The sequence below is a fragment of the Asterias amurensis genome, chromosome 10, assembly GCF_032118995.1.
Source record: "Asterias amurensis chromosome 10, ASM3211899v1".
NCBI lineage: Eukaryota > Metazoa > Echinodermata > Asteroidea > Forcipulatida > Asteriidae > Asterias > Asterias amurensis.
In genome coordinates this window covers 20,787,183-20,797,331 of record NC_092657.1, presented here as the reverse complement: position 1 = coordinate 20,797,331, position 10,149 = coordinate 20,787,183, and the positions used below count along the sequence as shown (strand labels likewise).

At 33.5% G+C, this 10,149-nt stretch overlaps 1 protein-coding gene across 1 annotated transcript; it reads right to left on the bottom strand.

The window, feature by feature from the left end:
- Positions 1-5,566: 5,566 nt before the first annotated feature.
- On the bottom strand, positions 5,567-8,473 carry LOC139943504 (beta-1,3-galactosyltransferase 5-like). Its single transcript, XM_071940328.1, has 2 exons — positions 8,397-8,473; positions 5,567-6,666 (listed from the first exon to the last, which is right to left on the bottom strand). The coding sequence occupies exon 2, from the start codon at positions 6,632-6,634 to the stop codon at positions 5,567-5,569; it is 1,068 nt and encodes a 355-aa protein (XP_071796429.1). The 5' UTR covers positions 6,635-6,666; positions 8,397-8,473.
- Between the last annotated feature and the right edge of the window lie 1,676 nt (positions 8,474-10,149).

The following is a 10,149-nucleotide window of genomic DNA, read 5'->3' as shown; positions in this document are numbered from 1 at the left end:
CTTGTGTAATTATCAAATTTCGCTGAAAAATGCAACAAGGCTATAATCTTGTGTAATCATAAAATTTCGCTGAAAAATCCAACAAGGCTATAATCTTGTGTAATTATAAAATTTTTGTTAAAATGATCAAATATTGCTGAAAAATGCAACAAGGCTGAAGTCTTGTAAGATTATCAAATATTGCTGAAAAATGCAACATATAGTCTTGTGTAATTATCAAATTTTTGTTTATTTTATCAAATTTTGCTAAAAATGCAACGAAGCTAATTTTGGTTAATATTATCAAATATTGCAAAAAATACAACAAGGCTCTAGCGTTGTGTAATTTTGATAAAAAAATTCAACAAGACTGTAGTCTTGTAAAAATTATCAAACTTTGGTTAGAATTATCAAATATTGCTGAACCAATGCAACAAGGCTATAGCCTTGTGTTATTATCAAATTTTGGTTAAAATTATCATATAATGCTGAAAAAAGCAACACGGCTATAGTCTTGTGTAACTATCAAATTTTGCTGAAAATGCAACAAAAGGTGTGTAATTATAAAAAAAAATGCATACAATTATCAAATTTTGCTAAAAAATGCGACAAGGCCTTGTGTAATTATAAAATGTTGGTTAAAATTGTCAAATATTGCTGAAAAATGCAACAAGGCTATAATCTTGAGTAATTATAATATTTTGGTTAAAATTATCAAATATTGCTGAAAATGCAATAAGGCTATAATCTTGTGTAATTATAAAATTTTGGTTAAAATTATCAAATATTGCTGAAAATGCAATAAGGCTATATTCTTGTGTAATTATAAAATGTTGGTTAAAATTATCAAATATTGCTGAAAAATGCAACAAGGCTTAAGTCTTGTAAGATTATCAAATTTTGCTGAAAAATGCAACAAAGCATATTTTGGTTAATATTATCAAAAAAATGCAACAAGGCTTGTGTAATTATCAAATTTTGGTTAAAATTATCAAATATTGCTGAACCAATGCAACAAGGCTATAGTCTTGTGTTATTATCAAATTTTGGTTAAAATTATCATATATTGCTGAAAATTGCAACATTGCTATATGTCTTGTGTAATTATCAAATTTTTGTTAAAATTCAATTTTTTGTTAATATTGTCAAATGTTGCTAAAAAAAGCAACAAGGCTTGTAAGATTATCAAATATTTCTGAAAAATCCAACAAGGCTATTTTAGTCTTGTGTTATCAAATTTCGCTGAAAAAATGCAACAACGCTATAATCTTGTGTAATTATCAAATTTTTGTTAATATTATCAAATATTGTTGAAAAATACAACAAGGCTTTAGCCTTGTGTAATTATCAAATTTTGATTAATTTTATCAAATTTTTTCTAAAAATGCAACAAAGCTATATTTGGTTAATATTATCAAATTTTGCAAAAAAATGCAAAAAGGCTGTAGTCTTGTGAAATTATCAAACTTTGGTTAAACTATCAAATATTGCTGAAAAATGCAACAAGGCTGTATGTCTTGTTTAATTATACAATTTTTGTGAAAATTTAAGTTTTGGTTAATATTATCAAATTTTGCTGAAAAAATGCAACAAGGGTATAGTCTTGTGAAATTATTAAATGTTGGTTAAAATTATCAAAAATTGCTGAATCAAATGCAACAAGTATTGTGTAATATTAATGCAACAAAGTTATAGTCTTGTGTAATTATCAAATTTCGCTGCAAAAATGCAACAAGTCTTGTGTAATTATCAAATTTTGCTAAAAATGCAACAAGGCTAAAGTCTTGTGTAATTATCAAATTTGGTTAAAATTATCAAATATTGCTGAAAAAAATGCAACAAGGCTATAGTCTCGTGAAATTATTAAATGTTGGTTAAAATGATCAAATATTGCTGAAAAATGCAACAAGTCTTGTGTAATATTATCAAATTTTGGTTAATATTGTCAAATTTTGCAAAAAAAATCAATAAGTCTATAGTCTTGTGTAATTATCAAATTGTGCTGAAAATGCAACAAGGCTATTTAATTTCGCTGAAAAAATGCAACAAGGCTATTATAAAATTGTGTAATTATAAAATTTTGGTTAAAATTATCAAATTTTGCTAAACAAATGCAACAAGGCTATAGTCCTGTGTAATTATCAAATTTTGGTTATTATTATCAAAAATTGCTGAAAAATGCAACAAGACTTTAGTCTTGTGTAATTATAAAAATGTTGGTTAAAAATATCAAATTTTGCTAAAAATGCAACAAGACGTTAGTCCTGTGTAATTATCAAATTTCGCTGCAAAAATGCTATAGTCTTGTGTAATTATCAAATTTTGCTAAAAATGCAACAAGGCTAAAGTCTTGTAAGATTATCAAATTTTGCAAAAAAGTGCAACAAGGCTATAGTCTTGTGTAATTATTTAATGTTGGTTAAAATTATCAAATATTGCTGAAAAAATGAAACAAGGCTTGTGTAATATTATCAAATTTTGGTTAATATTGTCAAATTTTGCAAAAAATTCAATAAGTCTATAGTCTTGTGTAATTATCCAATTTTGCTGAACAAATGCAACAACCTATAGTCTTGGAAAAAAATTAAAAGTTTGCTGAAAATTCCAACAAGGCTAAAGTCTTGTGTAATTATCAAGTTTCGCTGAAAAATGCAACAAGGCTATAGTTTTGTGTAATTATCAAATTTTGGTTAAGGTTATCACAAATTGCTGAAAAAATGCAACAAGGCTATAGTCTTCTGAAATTATTAAATGTTGGTTAAAATTATCAAATATTGCCGAAAAAATGCAACAAGTCTTGTGTTATATTATCAAATTTTGGTTAATGTAAGTATAAGAAAAATAATCAAAGAATCGCCAGAACTGTAGTCTTGTAAAATTATCAAATTTTGCTGAAAAATGCAACAAGGCTATAGTCTTGTGTAATTATAAAATTTTGGTTAAAATTATCAAAAATTGCTGAAAAAATGCAACAAGGCTATGTGTAATTATTAAATTTTGGTTAAAGTTATCAAATATTGCTGAAAAAATGCAACAAGTCTTGTGTAATATTATCAAGTTTTGGTTAATGTAAGTACAAGAAAAATAATCAGAGAATCGCCAGAACTGTTTCCGAGTCACGTTTGTTTATTCTTCGGTGTCGTCTCGTGTTTGTTTATGTTCGTTTTGTTAAAGTGTTTAGGACGGGCTGGCCTTTACAGCACCCGCCCAATGGATCGAAACTCAAACAATAAAATACAATTTAGACGTTTCCTCTTGAACGTAGCCACACAAAACTGGCTGTTTTATTTAGAGGCAGTGGACACTATTGGTTATCAGTCAAAATAATTATTAGCGTTAAACCTTACTTCGTTACAAGTGATGGGAGAGGTTGGTGCTATACAAACATTGAGTGGCTCAGAGTGGAATGGGAGGAATATTATCGCAAGGTAAAATTTGGACTGTTCAATTTCACGAGGCGAAGCCGAGGGAAATGGAACAGTCCAAATTTTACCTTGCAATAATATTCCTTCCATTCCACAAATTAAAGCCACTCAATATTTGTTTGATATAACTGACATATAGATCCTTGTCATTTGATGTATTTTAAAAGTATACCATTGTGAAAAATCACACAAATTACTGACAACCAAATATCATCCGGCAACAATGCACAAATCAGATCACAACCTTTTGCACAGGTGCTCCTTTGTTTTTAGCAGTGGCGTGGCCGGGCGCTGCACTGCTCAAAAACATTGGGAACAAGGATGATCCTAACTATTGAATGGGAAATGCTATTCCCATGGGCGAATAGGTCTTTTTGATCGCCGCTGCGGATGGTAGTGATAGTGAATGTCACGTGAAGTAAGTTCCACCAATCAAATGACAAGGATCTGTATGTCAGTTATATAATATAAAACACTGTGATAAACGGTTCCTTCTGAAGAAAAGTAGTTTTTCGAGAAAGAAGAAATTTTCACGAATTTGCTTTCGAGACCTCTTAATTAGATTTTGAGGTCTCAAAATCAAAGCATCTAAAAGCACACAACTTCGTGTAAGGGTGTTTTTTCTTTAATTATTATCTCGCAACTTCGACGAACAGTTGAGCTGAAATATTCACAGGTTTGTTATTTTATGCATATTTTGGGATACATCAATATTGTCTTTAACCAAACTTGTCAAACAATTAGAGATAAATGCACAAAGGGTAAGTCCAGCACTTTTATTAAATTTGGGCCCCAAAATTAAAACAAATTATAAGTTTTAACCATATAAAAGAATTGAACCAGTGGTTGCACGTTCATTGTAAAAACGTCACTAGATGTCCCGCAGTTTCATGAAATGTGGGCCAAGATAAGGGAAATCAATATCAAGGAAGGTTTATAATATTTTTCTCCCAAAAGGTAATAATCACAAGGGGTAAGTCCATTAGTTTTATGAAATTCGGGCAAATAAAATAGAAAATCACAAAGGGTAATCATAATCAACAAAGTTTCAACGAATTTGTCCAAAAAAATGTAACCATCACAAGGGGTAGGTAGCCTAGCAGTTTCATCAATTTTTAGTTTAAAAATTGTATTAATACAGTACATGGCTATGTACCTTTTAAGGAAAATTTTAATAAATACACAATATTAGACAATGTCAAAGGGTTTATCAAATTTGTCCCAACAAAAGGACAAATCACAAGGAATTTTATCAAATGTTGACCTCAAATTAAAAACAAATTACAAAGGGTAATCATATCAAAGAATGTTTATGAAATGCTGCCCTATAATTGTATAGTTCACATGGGGTTAGTCCAGCAGTTTCGACAAAAATAATGTTTTCAAAAAATATTGAAAGTCACCTGGAAGTTTTTTTTTTCAAAATAAAGCTTTTGTCACTAATATATGTGTTTTGATGAGTGGAATGTGAATAAACAGTTAACTAAGGTTTTAAAAAATCAGTCCTTATGTTATTTACAAATTTAAGAGTAGACCCCGACCCGAAAGGGCACTGTTCGTGACGTAAATCGAGGCAGACTTTGCCTGTAATGCGTAGAGTAAACACAATTGCAAAGTAAATGTACGGACCAAGTCGTGAGTTTGTACGTTGCAAAACAGAAAAAAAATTGTTTTTCCGTTAATGCCGACCAGGTGTATTGCTGCTGAATGCAGAAAAACACTTTTTGAAATGTACCAACTCACGACTTGGCCGTATATGTACTTTGTGTTTACTATACGCATTGCAGGCAAAGTCTGCCTCGATTGACGTCACAAAAGGGGTAGGCAGAGTCAGCCCCCCAAACAACTTTATATATTTTTTAAACATATAAATCGTGACAAACAATTACTAAAAAAAAATGTGTTATTGTTCGTAAGCATATACTCTTATGCTTGAAAGAAAAAAAAATCTATTTCCAGGTGACTTTGAAAATCGCTTGCAGTTTTATCAAATGTGGGCCAAATAATTGTTTCAAAGGGAAAACTCTCTGCTGAACAAAAATACAATACAAGAGCTTAAACTCAGTGCTCTTAACATCCGTTCGGTCACGATACCTTAAATTGTTTTTAAAATTATCAGTTAATCTCTAAGATTGAAGTTGGATGGTGCCAACGCCTACGGTCTAATTAATAAAGATACTTTTAGATACATTCTTCCATATTTCTGATAACGTTGGATTTGGTTCATTTTGATGTGCCACGTGTGTTGCTATCCCTCCTTTTATAGCGTTCAGTATAGCTGAAGTATTATCAAGTTTCGGGTAATCTTCGAAATGTTTTCCGCTTAACGGTTCGATTCCAATCTTCTTCATAACGATGCCGACGAACACGTCATCCCAGGGTAAGTACGTCACTTGCGAAGACGCGTTGAAGATAAGCCCTGGCAGGTCACCTGACATGACGTAGGCAGGCCCATTTAAATATGGCGGATAATATTGGTCAGGGTACATTTCCACTGGCGTGTGCCACTTGGCGTCCTTTTTACGGAACGGTTTGGCATTCTCTATTAAGTGCCCAATTGCGAATCTCTCCCGCGGGGAAGTCTCCAATAACGTCACGAGGTTGTACACGTTCACAAACATGTCAGAGTCTAAGTTCATGACGTAGGTGGCGTTTGGGCACTTAAGCCCCGCCCACTTTAACCCCATCAACACCTTTAAGGTCATATTTTTATAAGAATCTATGAAGTCGCCCTGGATGATGTCTCCGTACTCTGCGATCTCGTCTTCGACTAGACTTCTCTCAAGGATGTTACTCGGCAAGGCTATTAAAAACTTCACCAATATTGGTTTGTTCTTGTGAACTTTGACCTTACCCCATGTCTTCCGAATAAGAATTCTATCTTTGATTTCCTTGGGTCGACATGCGACCAAAATGAGTAGAAACACATTGCCTTTAGTGGGATAGACACTTTCGCATCCGGGAGATTTGCTGATGACCTTGAATGAATAGGGATGCTCAACCTCATTTCGTATTGCGTCATGCTTGACTATAGTGGTTTTGCTGTTCAATGGCGGCCGTACATCACTCAACATTAGGGCTCGAGAGGCTAACTCCTCAACCTCGGCCTCAAATTTCGCTTCCCAGTATTTCAATTCCCGTGCCCAGTCCGTTACGAAGAGAATCAAGACATTCGCAGTAATGCAGAAAAAAACTAGAAGGAACACTAATGTGAAATTCAACTTCGCCATGGTGACGGTATTGGTAGAGGTCAGAGGTCACTCTAAAGGAATATCAAGGGGAAAAAATGACAAATTACAAAATGATGGATAAAGTATGGATTAACTGCCATGCGCGTGACGTCATTTCCGCTTTAAAAACGTAGTAATAACACATACTTGTATTGCGCACATGTTCACCTGCTGGGTGTTCAAGACGCATGCCTGTAGCTGTGAGTTTAAATATATCGGACACTATTGTAATTGCTTAAAAAACAACTGTAAGCGTAGAACTTACTTGGTAACAACAAATGAAGAGCTGTTGATTTGTATTTGTGTATTTTTCAAGGAATTAATTTGAAATGAGACTTGAATATACACGATATCCAGTTGCAAATTTATGAGGTCAAAGTCTAGGGCCTATGTTTATGTTCATATAATTTGTTAAATTGTCGAATAAACAATAGGTTGCTCATATTATTTATAATATAGGTTTTCTCGGTCATATTCGACAAATGAGCAGTCAGTTTCATTTTCATGCGTTCGAATTAAAGCTGTTTTGCCTCTACAGTTGTTAACTGCGTTTAAAATTCAGAATTCGGCCATTCAATTTAGTTTTGAGTTGAGTCAAATCCCTTTAGTTCTCTGTTCAATTTAGCGTAGCGTCATTCTTTTTCGTGACACACACGCTTCAAGAAGCGTCTGCGAATTTGAATGCTGCTTTGACGAATAGCTAAATTGAATGATTATTTTGCTAAATCGAATGACGCAACATTACATTTGACTAGTCATAAAACGAAATCGAATGACCCTTTTCAGTAGCATTCGATTTCACGCGAAATAGAATAGCTTGGTGGTTAAATTGGCCGCTCATTTGTCGAAATTGACCGAGAAAACCTATAGCAGTATTTATTGGAGCTTGTTTTCAAAACATCAGTGAATGCACAGAGCACAGTACTTCCACAATACATCACACAGTCTCTAAATTTCAAACTTGACTGGAATGGTCTCCGCTCCACCCAGAATCATAACAATCCCTCGCACTCACAAATGGGCAGGGGACCGGTCCTTTTCAGTCGCTGGTCCCCAATGCTGAATCTCCCCCTACCAAATCATATTCGAAACGCCAACATAGTCCAGACATTCAAGAGTAAATTAAAAACACATTTACTAGTCTCTTCTCGCTCATAAACTTACTTTTTCGTAGCTCTCTTACCAGCGCATTGTATCTTGTAAAATGCGCTTTATGAGTCTTGTTTATTATTATTGATAATCATGTTTGTTGCTGATGTTTGTTGTTGAACAAACGGAGTAGTATAACTCCACATCAAGAGAAAACAAATAATATGTACACTGGGATACGTAACGTCCCTTAAAGACCGTTTGTTGGTAATCTTTGTCAAACCTAAAAACATTAAAGGCAGTGGACACTATTGGTAATTACTCAAAATCATTACTTGTCAACGAGTAATGGGAAGAGGTTGGTAGTATTAAACAAGTAACGTACTTTTCGAGAAAAAAGTAATTTTCCACGAATTTGATTTCGAGACCTCAGAATTAGATTTGGAGGTCTCGAAATCAAGCATCTGAAAGCACACAACTTCGTGTGACAAGGATGTTTTTTTCTCTCATTATTATCACGCAACTTCGACGACCGATTGAGCTCAAATTTCCACAAGGTTGTTTTTTTGTGCATATTATGTTGAGATAAACCGAGTGAGAAGACTGGTCTTTGACAATTACCAATAGTGTTCACTGTCTTTAACTACAAATTATACGAATAACAAAAAAATACCTGCAGCAATGATCGCTGGGCTATAAACTCTGCATTCCACCGACCTGTCTGCGTGTTTATGACCCTCTCACGTACAAACCAAAACACGTATTGCACAGACCAAATCACGCTACCAACACACGTTTGTATTAAAAACAGCTGTATTAACTTGAAACAATACTATTGATTTGTATTTCCTTAAAATATTGATTAATCGGTCAAACATAAAGAATTGCAGTAAAGGTTGCACAGGGATAAACTGATTAAAATGGATCAATGCAAATCTGCGTCCATTGTGATTGTGTTTGTGACGTCAGTGGTTGGAACAACCTAGTATTGCCGACTCCATTGTTACACGGTCAAGTTCAAGGGTAGATTACTTACAAATTGCGTTGCGTTATAATCTGATTTATATTATAATCTGTTTTACGTAAACACCATTTGGGGCCTATATACACAAACAGCAAAAACTGCTGAGAGTTGTAGCCGTTCTGGAAGGGCCCAATTTCATAGAGCTGCTTACGCAGATAATTATGCTAAGCACATTTCTGCTCAGCAGAAATAAGCAGCGTACCAGTCACAAATTGTACATGTGACATGATGATTTGATTGGTAACCTTATTCTGGTAAGCATAATTTTGTTATGCTTAGCAACTTTGTGCTTATGCAGCTCTTTTAATTTGGGGCCTGGATGAAACAGCGCCCAATTTCACAGCGCTGCTTAACGGTCAGCACATTTTTGTGCTTACTGTAGAAGAGACAAAATTAATGCTAAGGTTAAAGGGTATACATGTATGTACTTTTTCCAAACAAAAAACACAATGTCCACAGATTTACATTAAATTTACACAGTTTGAAGATTATGATAGTAGAAAGCTTCCCTTGAAATTTTACTTACTGAGGTGCTGTAGTTTTTGAGAAATAAGTAAAAGTAATAATTTTCGTCTCAGTTTTAGCATGTAAAAACGTATTAACCAGTTATGCTATGGTTTTGGTATAATATCATAACTGGTTAAGGGGATTTTACATGCTAAAATCATTTTGGTCTCATGAGACGAAAATTATTTTGTGACTTGTTTTACTCGTTTCTCAAAAACTACACAACCTTAGTTAGTAATATTTGAAGGGAAGCTTTCCACTATCATTATCTTCAAACCCTGTAAGTTTAATGTAAATCTGTGGACATTTTGAAAAAGTACCAAAAAATAAACCTTTAAAGCGTACTTACAGGTTAGCGAGATTGATTTGTTACACGTCATTAACCTCCGTGCACTAAGCACCGAAATGTTAGCATGCCTTTTTGAGCTTGCGGTAAGCAGCACTATGATATGGGATTCTATGATATGGGATTCTGTTCTAGAATATATTAAAAATCTTAAGCCAGGACGAGTAACTCGTCTTAAGTCGAGATAAGATTAGTCTTAACTCTTTGAGAAATCACCCCTCAAGACAACTAGCTGTAAAGAACCGTTCAGGACAGGTTTTGTCAAATGCATTGTGACATTTTTTATTTTATATTAGATTATTTCATGTTTATGTGAAGCGCCTTGTGCGTCTTTTTAGGCGCATTCTGCGCTATATAAGACGTTTTTAGCATTATTTATATTGTTTGACATCGATGTATCGGGGGGAAAAACATATAACAACTTTAAAATGCCTTTAAGCTGATATTTGTATTTTAATTATGATGTATTGATGTTAAATACTCTATTAACTAATTTAAAGTCGTAGCTCACACAAGTAATTATACACAAAGTTGTTATTCATTAGTACC